The sequence below is a fragment of the Thamnophis elegans genome, chromosome 13 (assembly GCF_009769535.1).
Source record: "Thamnophis elegans isolate rThaEle1 chromosome 13, rThaEle1.pri, whole genome shotgun sequence".
Lineage (NCBI taxonomy): Eukaryota > Metazoa > Chordata > Lepidosauria > Squamata > Colubridae > Thamnophis > Thamnophis elegans.
In genome coordinates, this window is record NC_045553.1 from 26,019,246 (window position 1) to 26,041,758 (window position 22,513).

General features: G+C 40.8%; 1 protein-coding gene across 2 annotated transcripts in view; it reads right to left on the bottom strand.

The window, feature by feature from the left end:
- PPP3CC (protein phosphatase 3 catalytic subunit gamma) overlaps positions 1-21,320 on the bottom strand; it is a 90,445-nt gene extending 69,125 nt beyond the window's left edge. Inside the window, exon 1 of one of the 2 annotated variants that reach the window (XM_032228928.1) lies at positions 21,012-21,320. In XM_032228928.1, coding sequence (XP_032084819.1) covers positions 21,012-21,066 — 55 coding nt within the window. In that variant the 5' untranslated portion in view covers positions 21,067-21,320. The remainder of the gene's footprint in view (positions 1-21,011) is intronic. The other variant, XM_032228927.1, reaches the window with a different exon arrangement.
- Positions 21,321-22,513: the final 1,193 nt, after the last annotated feature.

Below are 22,513 nucleotides of genomic sequence, written 5' to 3' on the forward strand. Positions count from 1 at the left end.
CATCTTCAGTGTACATTGTAGCTATAAAAATAAAACACAAACACACATCCTTCACATTCTATACAATTGAATTGAAAACCCTTGATATTTTTTACTTTCTTCATAACAAGAATATCATATTAAATGCTTTGGTAAAACTGATATATTTTGTTTATTTTGTTCACTTCTTAATTAGTGCATTACAATAGGTTGGTTCCTTATTGCAAATCAAAGTGCAGGAAGTAAAATATTTTTTCTAAATGTATTTTAGCCATGTGCTTAAGAACCGATTTAATGGATTAATAGCTACTCATAATAATATTTGCATAGCCGAAATATAAGAATAAAGATCAGAACTTAATCTAGAAGGTATACTCCAATGATGGCAAACCTTTTTCTTATGGTGAGGCAAAATTGTCCCCCTGTGCGCTATCGTGCACACATGCCCACATCAATTCAATCACCTCCTGTCCACCTGCGTACAACTCCTCCCCAGCCTCCGGAGACTTTCCTGAAGCCTGGGAAGGATGAAAATGGCTTCCCCTGGCCCTTTGGAAGGGCGAAAATCAGCTGGCTGGTGCACTGGAGCTGACAGCTGGCATGCCAGCAAATACAGCGCCACATGCCACCTGTGGCATGAGTGCTATATGTTCACCATCACGGGTATACTTGCTTGGGCTGTTCTGGCATTAGTAAGGTGCTTTGACTGAAATTTAATCACTATTGTTTTTAAACACTGGATTGATTTGAAACATCAAATCAGATCTGACTTGTCTGGTTTATTATGTTTTGATTCCAAATGCTAATTCAACTTTTTAAAAACCACACTCCTTAATAGAATGTGCAACTCCAAATAAAATGGCGGTTGAGTCAAAACATCAAAATAAACCAGGTAATTCAGATCTGATTTGATACTTCAAACCTAACCAAAATGTAGTTCCAGGAGTTCACAAGAGAAACAGCCAATGTAATGAGCTGATTGTAAGAATAAGCACAGCCAATGCTTATTTTGCACTGACTAAATAATACTCGCTTATAGGAACCTCATATACAAAAGATTAGAACTCCAATAGGATTGGCTAGCAGTAAACTAGGGGGTAGGAGATAGAAAACATTTCTTCTACAGAGAAATGTACGAGAGATGGGGCCAGAAAAAGAACATACTAGGTCAGGGGTGTCAAACTCAATTTCACTGGGGGCCGCATCAAGGTTGTGTTTAACCTTGGGTGTTGGGGGCGACTGTGGTGACCCAAGCTCTCTGCTAGAGAAAACGGGCTCCCGGGGCCCGTTTTAAGCTGTGACAGCCTCCTGCAACCCTTTGCCAGAAAAAATAAAGCTCGGGATCGCTACGTGCAGCCCCCTGAGCTGAGTTTTCACTGGCAGAGGCACCGTAGGCCACTCCTTCGCTGTTTCCAGGGCAGCCCAATGGGCCAGATCTAAGCACCCTGCGGGCTGGATCCCTGGGCCTTGAGTTTGACACCGCTGCACTAGGTGTTTTCACCTACATATTATTTCTTATTCTTCCCTCCCCCCTTTGTTTTCTGTCTGGCTTCAATCTATTACTAATTCATGTCTTACTATACTTGCTGCATAACAAGATGCAATGATAGCCAGTAATGAATGGCCAAATAAGATCTTAATTCATGGGGAAGAAGCCAAAGACTCATTCCAGGTTCAATGGCAGTTGTCATTCATCCTAATTGCTAGAGGTTGAACCAAGTATAAAGATGAAGAGGTGCCTTCTGCTTGGGGTCTTCTGGATGATCCCTGTCGAAGGCCTCCTGTGATATTCTTGAACGTTTAAATATTTTAAAATATTCTGATTACTCTGCCTACTCTGAGGTTGGACTTTGAACCCTCCTCAATCCTCGCACAGTATAGACCAGTGATGGCTAACCTTTTTGTCCTCGCATGCCACCCCTTCCTCCGCACTGCCCCCCCCATGTATATGCACGCTGTTACAGGTGTTATGTAGACCTTGTATGCAGCTTTATTCCTTTCTAGCATTCATCTCCATCGTTCAGTGATACATTTCCTGCCTCTCTAGGATTTACCTCTATCTGCTCTTATGAGGAGTCCTGTTCCTGTTGGATGTATATAGTTATATTCTCGATGGCTTGTATAATGTTTTAACTGCATTTTGATTAAACAGCACGCACTGTAGAGACCCGAAAACCAGCTGGCCGGCAGGAAGCGCACATGCATGTGCGGTGGAGCTCAGCAGCGGCAACGGCTCGCCTGCTGGCAGAGAGGCCTCTGTGTGCCATAGGTTCGCCATCAGGGGCACAGACTTTATTTCCAAAGGAATGCATAATGGCACACCACATTCTGAAAATGATTATGATTATTTGAAAGATATGCAATAAACTTGACTAGGGGAACAAGCTCTGGATTATAGAAGGATTCTTCACTTGAGCACACATGAATAGAAAGGTAGGGACTGAGTTGAGAGGCTTCACTCAAAGCAATCGAGTAATTAAGCCAACATTTAAGATGACTAATTCCTTGCTGGAACTGGGAGTGGTACACCGAGATCCAGTTTAGCTTTCCCAGCAGCAAGCTAAAAACGTTATTAGAGCACGTCGGGGAATTATTACCCTTCAGTGACTGAAAAGCAGAAAACCCATCTAGACACCCCAAGAGACACTCCCACCCCTTGGTTGTTACAGAATTTAAAAACAGCAAAGGAACATTTTATCCTCCCTGCCCCAACTTCTGCCACATCCTTCAGTATTTCTGTCTACATTAAATTCCCTCCCATCCCTGCTTTTCATCAAATCGTCCTACTAAGCTTCAACTTGCTTGCTAAAGTCCTCCACTGCTGCTAAGGAACGCAAAGCTCACTCCAGATTCCTAGTAATGTTCTTTCCCATGCCTTTATTCACAGCAGCACACATCATATAACTCATGCTCTTAACAAGATGGAAAACTGAGATAAACCTAATTGCTGCCTATAAATAAAGAGCAAAGCACACTCACTAGTACCAACGAAGTTACCTTGTCAAGTAACGAAACTCTCCGGCAAGCAAGCAACCAAGCTCAGAGAGCATCAAGGAATCCAGAGTTCAACCGCAGTTGTTAAATTAATAACACAGTTGTTATGTGACTCTGGTTTCCCCATTGACTTTGTCAGAAGATCGCAAAAGGTGATCACGTGACCCGGGGCATTGCAAACTGTCATAAATGTGAGTCAGTTGCCAACCATCGGAATGTAAATCACATAAACATGGGGAAGCTGCAATGGTCCCAAGTGTGAAAAATGGCCATAAGTTACTTTTTTCAATGCTGTTGTAACTTTGAATGGTCACTAAGCAAACTGTTGTAAGTCGAGGACTTCCTGTACTAACAGCTAGTATCTTTAGACCAGTTTAGATCTACCATGATTTACCTAAGTAGTTCAATTTATCAAAAGCAGTCTTTAGGTCCACCAGCAGTATTCCAATATTTGAAGAGCTGCCACAAAGAAGAGGGAAGCAGCCTATTTGTAAGGCCACACTTGGAATACTGCATTCAGTTTTGGTTGCCACGATATAGAAAAGATGTGAAAACTCTAGAAAGAGTGCAGAGAAGAACAACAAAGTTGATTAGGGGACTGGAGACTAAAACATATGAAGAAAAGTTGCAGGAACTGGGTATGGCTAGTTTAATGAAAAGAAGGACTAGGGGAGATATGATAGCAGTGTTCCAATATCTCAGTTGCTGCTACAAAGAAGAGGGAGCGAAGCTATTCTCCAAGGCACCTGAGGGTAGAACAAGAAGCAATGGGTGGAAACTAATCAAGAAGCAACTTAGAACTGAGGAGAAATTTCCTGACAGTTAGAACAATTAATCAGTGGAACAACTTGCCTCCAGAAGTTGTGAATGCCCCAAACTGGAAGTCTTTAGGAAGATGTTGGATAATTTGTCTGAAACGGTATAGGGTTTCCTGCCTAGGCAGGGGGTTGGACTAGAAGACCTCCAAGGTCCCTTCCAACTCTGCTATTGTATTGTATTGTATTGTATTGTATTTTCCAAACCACTAGAGGGCAAGGTAAGAAATAATGGATGGAAACTAATCAGAGAGATCCAACCCAGAACCAAGGACAAATTTCCTGACAGTGAGAACAATTAACCAGTGGAACAGCTGGCCTTCAGAAGTAGAGGCTTTTAAGAAGAGACTGCTACCTGTTTGAAATGGTATAGGGTCTCCTGATTGAGCAGGGCGGTTGGACTAGAAGACCTTCAAGGTCCCTTCTAATTCTGGTATTCTGTTTTTTATGTCTACTTTAAGTGAGTACTCTGCCCTAATTCCCAAAGGATCAGGCAGGAGTCTTCCTTCTTGCTCAGAATGTAAGAAGTTACATGAGCGGAAAAAATTATTCCACACAACTTTTTGTTCTCTGTTGCTTTTCCCATTAAACACTGGTGGGAGTAGGTGGGTGGTGGCAGCGTGGAAGTGGGATGCATGAAAAACACATCAGAAATAAGATTTTAATTTCAAGTTTTCCTAACCAAGCTTTACTAATGTTACGTACCTTGGAACACATTTCATGGTGGCATCATTATTAAAAATATAGACTCTCAATATTAAATGTTAATGTTAAAGTTTATGTTTAAAAAAGCTCCTATTACCTATTTCCTTAGCTTCTTATGACTATAACTTTGTTGTATATCATGATTTATGTTGTTTGCTTATTTGGTATCCTATGACCATCACTGAGTTTGTATCTTTTGATTTATGATGATTATGATCATCTTAAATTATGATTATGATCACTATCACTTGTTGCTTGTATGTACACTGAGAGCTTACGCACTGGAGACAATTCCTTGTGTGCCCAATTAGACTTGGCCAATATAGAATTCTGTTCTATTCTATAGCTCATTTTAAGTCTATCCATCACGTAACCTCTAGTTCACCAACAGATAGGAATGCAGCGCTCCACTTACACATCATTTCCTGCCCTGTGTTTTTTTAAAATTAGAATTAATAACAGGGTTTTTAAAACTTTTTGCCATCACACCCCTTTGTGTAATCCTAATTTACACACCTCCCCTAAAAATGCAAACATTGAAATGAACACAAATGAGCAATAAAAACAATACAATGAAAATATGGGTAAGGTGGATTGTAACAATGTACAATGAAAAGCTTTTCACATCTCCCTTGGGCTGTCTCCACTTCCCAAAGAGAGCGGAATAGGACAAGTTGCCAAACCAACTTACCACGGGAAAACCTGCCACAGGACAATTCAACAAATACAAATGTTAATTTCAATGGAACCGTGGCCAATAATAATAAAATAAAGTCAATCCAATTTTGTTGACAGTTACAATGTCAACAAAAATGTGGTTGTCATTAATAAAAGTAGCTGAATAAAATTACTAATACAGTGTTGAATTGTCCCGGTGTCCCACGGTGAGATCGCAAAGTGAGGTTCACCTTACATTTAGGAATGGCTGGCTGGGGAATTCTGGGAGTTGAAGTCCTCAGGTCTTAAAGTTGCTAAGATTGAGAAACATTGACCTGGCAAGTTCACTGACAGGACAGAAACACAGGCATTCTTCTTTAGTACTACTCATTCAACAGAGTTTGCCTACACAAGAGTCGCTCAAGATTAATCTTTCCTGCTTTTCCATCAATTTTTAAATAAGAACTTAGCGGGTTCAGAGTTATGATCCAGCATTGCTTAAAACACATCTGTAGTTTTACTGAGCAAAAATAAAGGTGAGAGTATTTGTTGTTTCCTCTCAAAGACAACGATGTACATCCTTGCAAGAAAGATGCCAGGAATGTTAACAGATACTTGTCTCATTCATTTTAGGTCACTTTGTTTACCATTTAAAAAAAAAAGTTGTGACGCTTATTTCAGAACTTCTGAAATATTTTTATGAACTGAGCTTGGAACACAATCTAGAGAACTACCTGAGACCAAAAATAATCAGGACTACATAAACTACATAAAGATAAAATTAGATAAAATGATAAAACTATCATAAACTACATTCTGCAGGTCTAGATTTAATTGGATAGGGATTTGGTGGCTCAGTGGAAAAGACACTGAGCTTGTCGATCTGAAAGGTTGGCAGTTCGGAGGTTTGAATCCCTAGTGCCGCGTAATGGAGTGACACTCCAGACCTACCGGAAGTCCAGAAACGGGTCTGTTTCCGGCCTCCGTAGCCCAGGGGCAAGCAGTTCTCGCCCTCCCAGAGGCTCAAGTAAAGCCTCCAGAACCTGGAAGGTGAAAAATGCCTCCCCCCCCGCATGGTGCAGGAGCCCAACTAGGCCATGCCCACCATGGCCATGCCCACCTAGCAACAGGGCAGGAAACCCGTTGCTACAATTTTTGAAGCCCACCTCTGCACATGATCGAAGCTACATTAGGAAGGAGAAATCAATCAAGTTTATTTATTTATTTATTTACAGAACTCATATGGCTGCCCACTTACTTTCATTGACTTTAGGTGGCTTACAAAAAAGGTTAACACATTTATTTAACCATAAAACCCTAATATTTCCCCCCAAAATTTTTTAAAGCTTGGGATCCTATACAAAATGATTCTAGATTTTGAATGGAATTGTAAATTATCCTTCCACACGCCCATTTGTGCATACTCTCCAAAGTTTACCCTAAAGCTATTAAATTCACTGCAGTCTAGCCAGGTCTGAGGTTGATCCAGGGAAAGGGTTTTGGAGGGGAGGGGGAGAACCAAAGATTGGTGCTTCAGACAGAATTTGTCTGAGAAAGAAACCTTTATTTTTATTCAATGAGAGAAACCACTTCAGCTTTGCTTGATTGTACCTCCATATACAAGGAACATAGGGACATTGTGGCTCAGTGGCTAAGACGCTGAGCTTGTCGATCAGAATGGCAAGCAGTTCGACAGTTCAAATCCCTAGCATGCGTAATGGAGTGAGCTCCGTTACTTGTCCCAGCTTCTGCCAACCTAGCAGTTAAAAAGCACGCAAGGTAGGAAGGGAATAGCATTCCGTGCACCTTCGGCATTTCATCATGCCAGCCACATGACCACAGAGACATCTTCAGACAGCGCTGGCTCTTCGGCTTTGAAACGGAGATGAGCACCATCCCCTAGAGTCCGACTAGGACGTATGTGCGAAGGGAGCCTTTACCTTACCTTATACAAGAAACACTAGAATATGCTACTGGCTGGCCCTCTTTATGCTTTGGTTTGCAATACCACTCATCCACTGCCCCAAAGGTAGGCCATCGTATAAACGGCAGGCGCAGAACAGCAAAACAATTTTCTGTGATCTGTCCTGGTTCTGTCAACTCTTGTTTCTCTTTCGTGGCCAAGCACCATCCATAGCTGTTTGAGAAACTCTGATTTCTGCATTTCCTCCCTGACACCCCTTTGTAAAAAAAAGGCACCCTAACACCTCAGTGTAAATGAAGCCAGTCTCTTTTACTGAAATTGCTGGTTGTCCTGTGGGAAGCCACTCCCCACCTTGTAGAGAATGAAATATTTTGGGGGCATATTAAAGAAGAATATTGTATTTCCCCAAAGGAAAAATGGAGAAACATGCTCTTAAGAGGCAGAAAGCAGCCCCAATTTCCTGCATAGTAAAATAGCCTCTAGCAGATTTTTGTGCCCATTAAGAAAGACTGGGCCAGCCTATTCACAAACAAAGCGCATTTACCTCCAAATAATGGGATTCCAAATTGCATTCTCCCCACCCAAATTCTAAGGACTTTAGGACATAAAGGGATTAACCCACCCACATTAGATTAGCATTTCAAACACAAAAACCCAGAACCTATAAAGATCCACCCACTCATTCAGCCATTTGGTCAGCTGCCCCAGAACCACATGCTGTTGGTGGGTTCTGCTCATCAAAAAACAGAATCCTTCTTTCCAATAAGCCTCCATTTTATTTCCAACGCCTTTCTCCCAGCTTGGAACTGAACCGGATGGATTTTTCTTCCAGAAGTCCTAATCAAAGCCTAATAATCATTGCTTTTACTATGTCAGAGGTGTGAAACTCAAAGCCCATGGGCTGGATCCAGTCCGCGGGGTGCTTAGAGCTGTCCCGTGAGGCCTTCCTGGAAACAGCGGGCTGGTCCAAAGGGCTCTGTCAACCCTCCCAGGCTCCATTTTTGCTGAACAGAGAGCTGAAGGACATTGAGCTGGCCACCCCAGCCACGCCCACTCCCCCCCCCAGGTCAAACACAACCTTGATGCAGCCCTCAATGAAATCGGGTTTGACACTCCTGTACTATGTCCTATGCAAACACATTCTTAGCTCTACTTTGCTAGTTATACTATATAACTCAGCATTTGATTGCTTGTCTTATTCTTCTGATGTACATTTTAATTTTTCTTCTATTTGAGTTGATGAATTCTCTGCCACAGTATCTCCTCCAGCAATCTTTCAGATAGTTTGATCCCAGTAAATTTTCCTGTGTATGTTTTAACTAATTAGTTGGTTTTCAAAGAATTTTGTTGTATGCCTGGTTTACTAAGCCTAAAAGGACCTTAATCAAGTGTGCTTAAAAATGTAAGCTGAGCTACTCAGTCTTCTGGTAAGATGTAATAGTACTAAAAGTTTTGGCTCTTTAGAACTACAAAAAAAAGTTTGCATTTCTATCTATAATCATGACTATAGACAACTAGGGCTCTAGTTTTGGGGAAGGGCGAAACCCATGTATCTAGGTGTGGCTCAAAATTGTAACCAAATAATTTAACGAATTAATGAGAGCTACTATATATGCATGGTATACATTAAAAAGAGATCAAATTGAGTGTTTCCAATATTAGTACAGTCTAAATCAATTTTAAGCTAAGCATAGTAATTTCAATTAACATCTAGAGCTAACCATAGAATTTCTATCACAGAGGTGCAAACAAGACTGAATTGCACTTATGACAAAATAGTTTTGATAAATGTAACTTTATATTCTACAGTAGTATAGAGCTGAATGTCACTCTAATCTTTCTCAGCCCAGTATAGGAAAGTATGTCCTTTGGTAAGTGAATTTATGAGGATTAAATCTACTATATATTTACTTTTATTTTAGACATGGTGTTTTTGTAAAATAGCTTGGGTATTTTCTTTTACTGAAGTTGCTATAATTAAAGCCACAAAAGATATGATAGAAGAAGATCCAATTACTGCATTTCTAGATTTGTTTGCTTTTTAATCCTTAAAAGCAACCGCAGGAAAAACCAAACTTTTTTAGGGGCTGTAGCAGTGGGAAAAAGTTAACAGCTTTTTCTCTCTTATGCTTTTCTAAAGTTATTTACTTGGAATGTGGAGTGAGGGCATATAAGGTGCTAACCCAGTTTGAGGGGTCTTCAGGGGCTCTTTTTAAGCTTTGAAAGATCTGGCAAGGGGAGAAATTATCAACAAATAATTTATATTCATGCTACCTAATAAAATGAATTACAGATTTTGAATCTTAAATCCTGTCAAGAGCACCCATTTTGAGAGAACAAAAAATATTTGATCATTATAACACAGGTATACAGTGTGGTACATTGTAAGGAAAACAATTAGAATTATTTCATGTTAAGCTTTAATGTTTTTAATTATTTACCCTAAGTGGCAATGTTGGGTGCCTTAGACTCGATTCACAACTGAAGTAGCCTGTAAGCCTGAGTAACTAAGCAAAGGGGACATTTTAAATAATGAGAACTAATTGGATTGAAGAGGCATTTGCTACTGTAAACAGCAGTTTTCTCCTCTCAAGCCCAGCAAGGCTGAACCAACTCAGGAAATAATCATTTAGTTTTCTAGAAAGATCTTTACTGCTGGTAAACTAGCGGAAGAGAACCTTGAAAACCTTTGGAACTATTTCTCCAGGTCAACTGATATAGCTACGTAGCATTAAGGCAGAGTTACTCCCATTCTCTTTTTTCAGGTTTTCTCACTTCTCAGGAGCAAGGAATCTTTTCTGTAATGGCCCACCTCCTTCCTGTTGTTGACTGTAACAGTACTGATATAAGGACTTGTATCCCACCTTTATTATTTCTACAAGCAAGCTAAGGCTGCCAACATATCCAATACATCTTCCTGCTCCTATTTTCCTCACTGCAATAATCCTGTGAGGTTGGTTGGGCTGAGAGTGAGTGACTGGCCCAAAGTCACCTAGCCAGCTTTCATCCCGCATGTTCCCGGATCTGTCAGATGTTTCATCACATCCACCAAGGCCAAACCAGACTACACAACTAAATCAGGGGTGTCAAATTCAAGGCCCGCAGGCTGGATCGGGCCCACGGGGTGTGCAGATCTGGCCCATGGGACCACCCTGAAAACAGTGAGGGATCGGCACACAGTGCTTCTGCCAGCAGAAACAGGTTCCCAGGGTCTGTTTCCGGCTGTGACGGCCTCCTGCAACCCTCTGTCAGTGAAAACAAAGCTCAGGAGAACTGTGCACGGCCCTCCCAGGCTCTGTTTTCACTGGCAGTGGGTTGCAAGAGCCTGTCACAGCCGGAAACGGACCTCGGGAGCCCGTTTTCACTGGAGAGGCACTGCGGGCTGCCACAAGTGTCCCCGATATGAGTGACATTGAGCAGGCCATGCCCCCTATGGCCTCATCCACCCCAAGGACAAATACAACCCTGATGTGTCCCTCAATGAAATCAGGTTTGACACCCCTGAACTAAATAACGAGAGAGAGCTAAGTAGCGTGGAACCTTATTCCATTTTGACTCCAAAGCCCACTGTCCATACGCCACTCCTGTCCTTGGCTTCAAGAAACATTCTCTTGAAGTGTATGGTTTCCTTTGCCTCAACATACTTAAACTGGCTACACCGCCCTTCCTTCCCCACTCCTTTTCCTTGAATAAAGGAGCCACGTCATGTGCCACCTAAATTACTTTTGTGTCTTATCAATGAGAAATACCAGTCTGGTGGAACAACTGATGCAGCCTTCCTATGCTTTGTTCTTTTTCCAATAATGGTACTAAGATGCTGGCTTTGTGAAAGATGTGGCTACTTTCATGATGTTGATTGGCACTTTGCCTGGCACCACCCTAAAAATATGCTCTAGAGAACATGATGCACATGGCAACGGCTTAGTTAACAGACCAAACAAATAATTTAAGGAAAACAGAATTCAAAATATTGCTTTCAGAGTGATGCTGATACTTTTTAAGTCAAGTAAGTCCATCTTCCATCACCAGTTCACACAATCTTTTCATACAACAGCAGTAGTAATAGCAGTTAGACTTGTGCTGGGGATGCTGCAACAGTTGTAAGTGTGAAAAATTATCATAAATCACTTTTTTCAGTGCCGTTGCAACTTTCAACAATCACTAAATGAACTGTTGTAAGTCAAGGACTACCTGCAATAGTCCTGGAACTGTTTTTATCCATTCCTTATAGTTATTTTCCTCCAAGATTGTCCTCATCCATAATTTTTATATAAAATATTTAGACAACATCCTTGTTCCAACAGCGACAGAATCTTAGTATTCTTTTAGAATTGTCAGTCTACCTGCCACTGAGTAAAGAGAGTAAGGATATTGGGTAAACAAAAATCAAGGCTAACAGCATTTCTTAGGTTTTGTAAATAGTGTTTTATGGACTCCTAAAACCAATTTATCTGTAAAATCCCCCCTCCCCAAAGGACATTATGTCTAGGTTTCTTTATAGATGATTTCTAATCCTTGTATTTTCTTCCCTTCTTAAAAAATGAAGGTTAGGATTAAACAGACTACAGGGCCCTTTTAAAAAAAAGGTTCTTTGCCTTTTGCCATTTTCTTCTTGCATCATTATACTTTACTATATAGTCCTAGGAGCTTCTGCTGATGCTTTTGGGGAGGCAAAACTAAACGGGAAACAATATTTCCTATTCCACAGCTGAAGAAACTCCTTAGATGAGAAGCGAAACCAAAGAAAAACCATAAAGTCCAATGACGGAGAATCCCCATAGACAATATTTCCTAGATGATTTCTCAGTACAAGCAGAGAATCTGTTTTCAGGCCCAAGCCTCTCAAGATCACAATTAAAATGCACTGAAAGGAATTTCCTGAGATCAGAGGTGAGTTGTGCTAAGTGTAGGAAGCTTCTGTACACTGCATTTAAAAATAATCCCCCTCGGATATTTTGTAATCAGACGGGAGAACTTTCTCCCCTTCAATATATGAATACTAGAATCCTAACAAATCTAACCAAAGATTCTGTGTATTATATTAGTACAATTTTATTTATGAAAGCTAAATGTCTTTTAAAGTTTAGTTAATTATTATTACACAGTGTGTTAGAGGTATAGATGTAAACTGTAATATGTTTTTATCAACTGGAAAACAGGCCAATTGAGCTTATGTATGATACACACACATAATATATTTCCTATTATTTGGGCTGAGAAACATCCTAAATCCCTCAAATTTACAGAAGTCTACATAATCAAGTAAGTCTTCCCCATGACAAACAACTTTTAAAGAGATTTTTAAAAGGAGTTTCTTTTATGCTGTCAGTCATTGTAACTGAGAAAAGTTTGCTATTATTTTCTTAATTCTTGGCACTTTGGATTAGAATGTCTGGTTGAATTTTGGCCAGTAAATTTAGCATTTGCATATCAAAGGAAAATAAGCACTTTTAGAAAATGTGAACCATGTATGTCAACAGCAGGAACAATAAGCCATTGCAATATTTCCTTTGAAATCTCTTTGAAAAAAACATTTCATCATTGTTCTGAAAAAAATTCTTCCTCTTGAACCTCTTTCCGTGGCTCGATGACTTCACAGTTCTTCATTTACGGGCTCTGGCTATCTATTTGAATTTACTGCCACAAGATAGGCAAGAAAAGAGGTACCTTACTTCGAAGAACCTCAGTGGGCATGACTCATTGGGATTCCTTCTAAGATACTATGGACAAATTCCAAAAATCTGTATTCCAGGCTCTGTATATTAATTTATTGTAGGCTTCTTCCAAGGATTTCTTGTTGAGGACATTAGGATTGTAATGGAGCTAGATATTATCTTGGCAACTGTATATTCCTAAATCAGCATTTGCCAGGCTAACATATGCCAGGAGCAGAACAAGAAATTTAAAAAGAAAATCAGCATGCAAGAAGGTTTGGCTTTTATCCTTGCAGATTCCTGGTCATTCCCCTATTTCTCTTTTAGGAAAAAAATACCTAGTTTTAACCATTGGCATAAGACAGAAAACACAGCAGTGCAGAAACCACAGCACTGAACCATAAAATATCTCCTCCCACGCGCTGAGTTTCTCCGATGAGACTTTCCCTCTTGCCACATTAGTTCCACTGTGATGGAATTAATAAGCCAGTGAGTAGCCCAAGGACATGTGGCTTTTACACCTCAGCAGAGATTTGAACTCAAATCTTCCCGATTTTACTGTTCTCTAAACCAAATCATTCATGGGGAAAATCTATCTATGTGGTCACTAAGAGCCAACAACAACTTGAAGGCAGATAATCTATCAAACCAAATCATTCTCCGAAAAACCTAGAAACTGCACTAAACTTACTCTGCAATGTAGCACTAGAGATCTGTAGCTCTATGCTTGAAAATGTCTCATGACTGCACGTCTTGATCATTTTCCTTACATACTTCCTCTAGACTTAAAAAAAAAATCTTCATTCTGTTATGGGATACTCATGTAGGGAGTTTTCAGGACTTTCCTATGCCACAACTTAAGTTTGATGACCCCTGGACTAGAAGACCTCCAAGGTCTGTTCCAGCTCATTCATTCTAATTCTAACGCGTTAGATTTGACACAGTGACTGAAGAACTCCAAGATGAGATATGTGTCACACATTTAAAAAGGAACACAAATATGGAAAAATAAAAAAGAGCAAGATATAATTGCTCTCTGTTAAGGTACTGAAAATAGATGAAGCAAATATCAAAAGAGAAAAGAGGAAGAAGATTTACTTAAACACCGAACTCCAGTCAAGTGCAAGAAAAGGCCAGAGGTTTTGTCCAAAGTTATATTGCAAAGAAGTTGAACATCACAATAGAACAAGAAAGAGTATTAAGACAAAGGTTTTCAAGAAGAGATTGGATAATAATTTGTCCAGGATGGTATAGGGCTCCTATTTTGAGGCAGGGGGTTGGACTAGAAGATCTCCCAAGGTCCCTTCCAGCCCTGTGATTCTATGTTCTGTGAACTTTCTAAATTATGAAAAACAAACATTTTCTTTGCTTTCCTAGCATCTTGGATGTGCCTAGCACAACCACCAGCCTCCTGACTTAGTCATAAACAATGGGTAAAAAGAATCCCTTGCTGGTTATTTGAAATAATAATAATAGAGGGAAGCTTGAAGCAGCTGATTGATAGAACCTACCAGTAGATCAGCAATTTATAAGCCATACTATATTATGCAGCATTCCAGATACGGTGTCTATAAACTACTTGCATTATATCCAGCACAATGCAGGCTCCCTGAAAGTCCTTCAAATTAGTAATTAGTTTCTTCTGTAATAATCAGACAGCAGCACCTGACATGTCACCTAAAAAAAAGGAAAATCCTACAAACACTAATTTATGACATTGCACTAATGTACAACAGTCAGGTCTCTAAAACCAAATTACAGTCACACACAGGAAGTGAGTAGTTAAAGAGAAAATATTCTAATGACAAAGAATCTTTTGTGGTTTTTTTTCAATACATAGCTCCCCATCTAGACTATTTTCTATAGGTAATTGAAATCATTTGTAAAATCTTATCTCCTGTGCAAAAACTGAACCGTGAATCAACTAACAAATCATAATATAGTATTCCATGTCTTATAAACATAACTGGTCATATAAAAAGTCATTTTAAAATGAGACCACTTTACAGCACCTGCAGTGGAACAGAGCATAAATAAAAGACTAACAATTTCCTTGCCATAAACCAGACAAATGACAGAGTTTTAAATTTCCAATGTCTTACATCCTGTGCATACATTATTTCCCACCTGATGCCCTACAGATGTGTTAGGACATACTATTAAAATGTCTATGTAGCAAGCCATTTGTTGAATGAAAAAAATTAAGGAATACTTCCAATGCATCTGCAGATCATCAAACTAGGAAGCATCTACCAACCTAACCAAGAGAACTATAATTTTCCAAACCCGAGGATTTGCATTTATGCTTAACATTCTTTTTGCAATTCCTCCCCTATCACTGAAATAAGTTAGACAAATGCCTTCAAAACATTAATATCAGAATTATATTCAAAATAAAACATAGTTTCCCACAAATTTGCTCTATGCTGATAAATATGGACAGTGCTAAATTAGAGCTTTTAGCAATCTGCCCACTGTTGCAATTCATTTTTTTAACATGAAGCCTTTCCAAAGCTGATGAGTAGGAATTCATATGAAAATTTCCAGAATTCTCAATAAACACCATCACTGAATCTGGGAACTGCTGATACAACTCCTTTGGTGGATGCCAGCTATGCGCAGGGGTGTCAAACTCACATTGTCATGGTGGCATCACGTGACCTACTGGGACTCCCCCCCCCGCTAAACCAGGCGGGGCCAGCTTGTGATGCATCTGGCACGTGGGCCACGGGTTTGACACCCCTGAGCTATGGGGTCTATGACTTCATATATACTACATTAATGCCTGAAGCCACATTAGAGCTGGAAGCTCTAATGTCTTTTATACAATCAATAAGCATTCCAAAACCTATTAACTAATTCACTGTCATGCGTAAATCCCACTCTTTTACAACAAGGAGACATACATAGGACTGACTTTATTTTACCAGCAAATCCTCTGAAGTAGGTTAAGGCTTAGACTTATTGATTGGCATCATTCCCTATCTCATCAGTTACAGTGTCCTCCTACAGTTGTCCCAGATTTTCAGACATCAAAGTCTAGGAAACCTGCAAAGGCACAGTTCTATCCTTGGGCTGTGAGACTTTTAAATACAACCACAATCACTCCATGCACACGCTAGTTTTTTTAATTTCTTTCTTTTTTCGTTTCTGTTATAATTTTGCACCAGTGAGGTTAAAACCAATTTCGTTGTATTTAAGTACAATGACAATAAAGATTATACTTATACTTATTTAAATTCAATCTGGGTATACAGGAGTGAGCATCCTAGGCTAAAGTAGGAGATTTCAGAATAAAAATGATGATTGCTATGACCTGAGATCCAACTGCTTCATCATCTAAACGAGTCAGGTGTTAATAGGGAAGGAGTTATATGATTGGTTATTCAATTCTTAAGGTCTACAGTTTGGGTCACATGATGTGCTGCTGGGACTCTCTTTCCACCAGACTTTTTTTTTTCTGGAAGGTTTCCAGGTTTCTATAGGTGCTCATGTTACTCTGGATTATATTCTACAATTTGGAAATTAAAAAGATGGAGGGCAATTTTATAATTAGCAAAAATTATTTAAAATGATGCAAGGTTAGAAAGATACTCACTCTATTAATTATGCAACAGTTTGGTGGACTTTACATCATTAGACATCTTGAAGAGTATATAGAAAAATGTTTCTTAAAGTGATTTAAATAATTTAATTTTGTATGCATATTTAGTAAAATTAGACTGTTATGCTTATTCCTCTCTTTATTTTTCTTTGTATATAAAATGAAAAATAAACCTCACAGTTGTAAAAGAAATACAGTAGCTTTGTCAATTCCCATTGCAACTGGGTGTACTCATCTGATTAGTGCTTTCGGCATTTATGTTAAAATTATATTCAACTTTAGAAATAAGTCTGATCTGTTCCTCAATTTTTCCGCTTAGGAAATATTAGGTAGAAGGCAGCACCGAAATACTGCCTTCTACCTAATATTTGAAATGCCAGATATTTTAGTGCCAATTTTATAAGAATTATATGAACGATGTGGAAGCAAAACTGTTTAAGAGTTACTTGCTAAGAATTCCCTTAAAGATGCTCTTTAAGGTAATTCATTGCTTTAAAAATGATGCCAACAAAACAAATTACTACTTCTCAGTAAGTAAATGCAACGGTTGGCATGAATGATGGATTCTAGGAATACTGGATGGATGTGAATGAGCAGTTTCAATAAAGATTATGAATAACACAATTAAAAGTTGTAATGTTTCCAGACACATCACTGTAACAGAAATATTGAAAAAATACATTTTTAAAATATTTAATAGCACAGATTAAGTAAATAAAGAATCTATGAATTACCTATAGGCATTGAATTAATATATTTCACAATTTAGGAATTTTTTTTTTCATTTTTCTTTTGAAGAATCTGGAGCAATGAATAAGGTACCTTTCCCACAAGCACCTTGTGAATTTTCAGAAGTTGATTTGGTGGCAAGTTGGGGACTGCCCAAAATCACCCAATGAATACTTTTTGGGAGTTAATTAGGGCTTCCTGGTTAATGGATAACTCCACTATAGTGGATATATTGAAGCTCAAATCTTTGCATGTAAACTCTTCCGAAAACAATGAACATAGCAATAAGTACTCCAGCACAGTATTATCCATTGTAATGTTTAGACACACAAGGGTTTCCAAAGCTTCATATATTACTAAGCTATAACTTGTTTAACAATGGTTAACTGAATAATCTACAACTGGCTGAGTACATAAATGCATTTAATTGACCCAAACATACTTTATAAACTATACCAAGAAGTCTCTGAAATGATTTAGTCAGCTTTTTAATTATGCTTTAACTATCTCTCTTTACATAATTAAAATAAAAAGCAAGTTCAAAGCAGGTATTTTTCTCCCACATCTACTCTGAGCATTAATAACATTAAGAAAATTATTAACCTTTAATAACTATTACTCAGAGACCACAAGCACAATTCTCCAAATAAGCACACATTGATGATGGGAAATCCAAAAGCGAAAGAAAATGTTTCAATTAGAGGAATGGGAGAATGGAAAATAAAAATAAAGCTTTGGATGTCTTCTGTGACTTAAGAAAATCTCAAGGCCATGGAACCAGTGAATGGGTTCACATAAACAAGCTAAATCATAATGTTTGTTTACCATTGGCTCAGAACACATTGCAATCCAATTATTATTTATAAATTATGATTTGATTTAGCACAATATGTAAATCCAGCTGCTGGAGACTACTTAACAAAGCATGGTAAAAGCAAACTACAGTGCATCACAATATGAGAACAGCGGAATCTTTCAATATGCCATTCTGAAGACAAATCCACATCAAGCTGCAAAGTACACGATAACAATGCAACTGTTCAGATTGGAAATACTGTAGAATAAGAAAAAAATGGAGAACAGATCTCACAAGATAAGTTGGCACATGTCTAATAACTGCCTGCAGCAGAATAAAATGAAATAACCGATTGGTCATAATATATGAATCCATCCTAACTCTGAATTTCTGGAATTTAACTAGGTGCTTATTATTTAAAGAAAATATTATTGTGTTTAGGTAATCTACAATTTCATTCACAGTCCAAGATTGGAAGAAACTCAATAATTCAAGTCCCAATTAAGAATCTAAGAATTATTTCAGGTAGCATCTAAGAATGGGGTTCTTTTGTAAAATTATAGTGTTTAGGTCTGATAAGTTCAATACTTCCAGATACTGAGGAAGTCCTTTAGGTCAGGGGTGTCAAACTCGATTTCATTGAGGGCCGCATCAGGATTGTGTTTGACCTGGGGGGGGGGAGGAGGATGAGATCATAGGGGGCTACACATTGTATCAAATAAGATAAATGACTGCAAAATCCTCTCCTTAAGCTAAAACAGTCTCTGAACAATAGAGTTGGAAGGGACCTTGGAGCTCTTCTAGTCAAACACCTTGCTCAAGCATACCATTTCAGACAAATGGTTGCCCGGTCTCTTTTTAAAAGTCTCCAGTGATGGAGCACTCATAACTTCGAAAGCAAGCCATTTCAAAGGCTTATTATTCTGTCAAGAAATTTCTCCTTAGTTCTAGGTTGCTTCTCTCCTTGATTAGTTTCCATCCATTCCTTCTTCTCAATTCACTTTTCCATATTCTTATTATTTTTACTATCTCCAGGTTTGTTTGTTTTTTTAAAAAAAGGTTTGTGTGTCCTTTCAGGTCCATAACATGATTGGGGAGGGGTTTCTCCCCCTCAACCATTAAATATATAAACCCAGACAACTAAATCCGGAATCTGCCAAGACTTAGTTGCAGCATAACTTTATGCCATAGTAAAGTCTTTTAGGATTGAGGGGTCTGATGACACCATCCTCCAATATTAATCACCTGGTTAATTTCACTTCAGGACGGGAGGAAGGATGCCAGATAGCCTACAACCACAGTAACTCGCACCTAATTTCCCCATCATTGGGTATATGTTTCTCCCTTTCAAAATTCATGCTTGGCTTAGTGCTGCCCTACCTTCCTATAGCACTTTTTTTTAAAAAAGTGGTCAAATTTAGCAGGTATCAATAGATGATTAACTGACTTCCTAAAGGTAATCTTTGCATACAATCTCGGAACAGTTCCAAGGGACCAATCACAAGAGAAGGTCAGGACCAATATCACCTGTCAGTGACCTGCCATTCCAAACTACTTCTGTCATCCAAGGATTTCTACAGGTAGTCCTTGACTTAAAACTGTTCCTTTAGTGACCATTCAAAGTTATACCACTGAAAAAAGTGACTTGCAACCATGCTCCCAATGCTCGCGTGGTCAAAATTCAACCGCTTGACAACTGACTCATATTTATGTCAGCTGCTGTGTCCCAGGGGTCACGTGATCCCCCTTTGGCAACCTCCTGACAAGCCAAGTCAACAGGGAAGCCAGATTCGCTTCACAACTGTGTTAGGAACAGCTGCAGCGATTCCCTCAACCACCGCGGCAAGAAAAGCCCTAAATGAGGGACAATTAACTGAATCACTTCATAGTATAGAGTAGAATAAGGAATAAAATAGAACAGAAAAGAATAAGGAAGAATAGGACAAGGAATAGAATAGCATAGGATAAGGAATAGAATAGGATATAGAATAGGATAGGATAAGGAATAGAATAAGGAATAGGATAAGGAATAGAATAGGGAATAGAATACAATGGAATAGAAATAGAATATGGAATAGGATAGGATAAGGAATAGAATAAGGAATAGGATACGATTGGATAAGAAATAGAATATGACAAGGAATAGAATAAGGAATAGGATAAGGAATAGAATAGGGAATAGAATACAATGGAATAGAAATAGAATATGGAATAGGATAGGATAAGGAATAGAATAGAATAGGGAATAGAATAAGGAAGAGAAGAGAAAATTCTTTATTGGCCGGGTGATTAGACCCACAAGGAATTTGTCTCTGGTGCACAACATTAGCAACAGACATCTTCAATTGCAGTCATAAACCGAGGACTACCTGCACTTGAATCACAGACCCTTTTCCCAAGGAAGCGTCTCCCATTCAACACCCTTGTGCCACCCACAATAAAACCCAAGGCAAAGGGCTTCCCTAAAGCGGGCAGGCCTCTCAAATCCCCCACCCCACCCCCACCTCTTAGCAAAGCACCAGAATCTCAGCCCGGCTAAGAACCCTTTTATAATCCGCTCCAGGGACACCTTCTCTCTCTCTCTCCTTGCACATCCTCCCTTCTTGTGGGGTGGGGAGCTGCTTTCTTTCTTTCCTTCCAGGAGATGCATCTTCCACCTACCCACTCCTCCAGTCAAAATTCCTTCCCCTTTGCCCCCTCCCCTTCTTGGGTGGGTGGGTGGGTTGGAGGGGAGACTGATCCCCCCCCGGCCCAACAAGCATCTTTTTCTCCGACCACGGGGGGGGGAGGCCAGAAATAGCTTTCCAACAGCCCCCACCTCCACCCAGCTGCAAGCTTCTGCAAAGCCCCCCCCACCGCTGAAGGGATGATGATCCCGCCTGCCTGCCACAAAAAGCGAGGCCGCATGGGATTCCAGAGCCCATCATCCCCATACCTGCTGGGGAGGGGGAGAAGAAGAGGGAAAGACAGGTAAGCCGTTTGCCTTCCTCCCCGCCCCACCCCGCTCCCACGGCCCCAGCCCGGCCCAAGGAGACGCTACAGCCGCCGAGGGAGGGCCAGGCGGTTCCCAGCAGCCGCTGCCGGGGGAGGCCCGCCGCCTGAAAAGCGAGGCCCGCGTGGGCCGCTCCTCCTCCTCCTCCTCGCTTCTCCTCACCTTTCACGATGCGCTCCGTCGTGGACAGTTTGGTGCTCTGGCTGCGGCCGGACATGATCCGGCTGTCCCGGCGGCTCCCGGGACTTCCCTGCCGGGGCTCCAACGGCGGCAGGGGCCGAGCAGGCCCGGGCGGCGGGGATGGTGACGGCCCGCGACGGAGGCGCAACCACCGGGGAAATCCTCTCACGCAGCCCGGGAGGCGGCGACGGCGGCTCTCTCCACCCGAGCGCGCGCGCGCGCCCGCCCCCCACGCGCCTGCACGCTACCGCGCCTGCGCAGGCGTCCGTCCGCACTTCTCCTCCCCCCCTCCCTTCTTCCTTTCTACGGCACCCAAGGCGCAAGCTGTCAAGGCCGCCGTCTCTGGGCTTCCGCGGCGCAGGCGCAATGGCTGCCTTTGCCCGACTGACACGGTGTCTCCACCCACTCACTCCCCTTTCGCCTTGGCGGAGCTGGCTTAAAAGCCCGCCTTTACGAGGCCCCCTCGCGCTTTCCGATTGGCTCCCCCCTCGCCACGCCTGCGTGCGCCGTGGAAAAGACGAGCCCCAGGCGACGGCCGCCTTCCCTCTTCGAGTCACGTGCTCCATCTGCGGGCAATGGGGGTTCCCCGTCTCCTCTTTCCCCGCCGCCATTTTGATGGGGGAGGGGAAAGGACGGTTGCTAGGAGACGGGCAAGTAATGCTGGGGACGGGCCGGTGAGAAGGCAAGAAGGCCGCGGCCAGAAGGAGCCTCTTCTTCGCCTCCCTCCCTTTGCGGCCTCGAGGGGGCCCTGCCCTCGCCCCGAAAGCCACGGAACCGAATCGCCTCCCGGGGTGTGTGTGCTCTGGATGCCCCCCTCTCCCGGCTTCCCTCCCGTGAATAGACGGATCCAGAGCTCCCTCTATGTCACGGGGGCCTTGCCATCGGAGGGGTAGCGGACCCTGTGTGCTTCGGGGTCCGGCTGTGGGCCTGGCATCGGCTTAAGACAGCTCTCCCTTGGGGGGGCTTTTGCAATAACGGCAATAATAGCTGCCCCCCCCCAGTGGATTTGATTTAAATCAAGTCGCTTAAATTTAAATCAAATCCACCCTATAAATTTAAATCAACCTAGTTTAAATCCACGATTTAAATCATTAGCAAAAAGGCTTGAACTCAATTTAAATCGTTTTTTTAAAAAAACTGTCCATTTCTGCTGCGAAATTGTGTCAATGCATCCATGCAGTGCCTTTTATCTCAGCTTGCAGAGCTTAGATTCATTGAATGAGTTTACCAAAAATGTAAATATTTGCAGAATGCACAGTCTCATGCTACCTAACTAAGCTCCATTTCATGCTGAATAAACTATTATGACCCTATCTTGAATAGAAAACTGTCTGACAGTTTTTACTGCAAAAGCATTATATTAAAATAAATGTAAAAGTTAAAAAAAACCATCCGATTTAAATTTTTAAAAATCCGATTTTTAAAAAACAAATCATTTTTTATCTACCATGCTCTCCCCCCCCCCAATCCCCATCTGTTCTTTG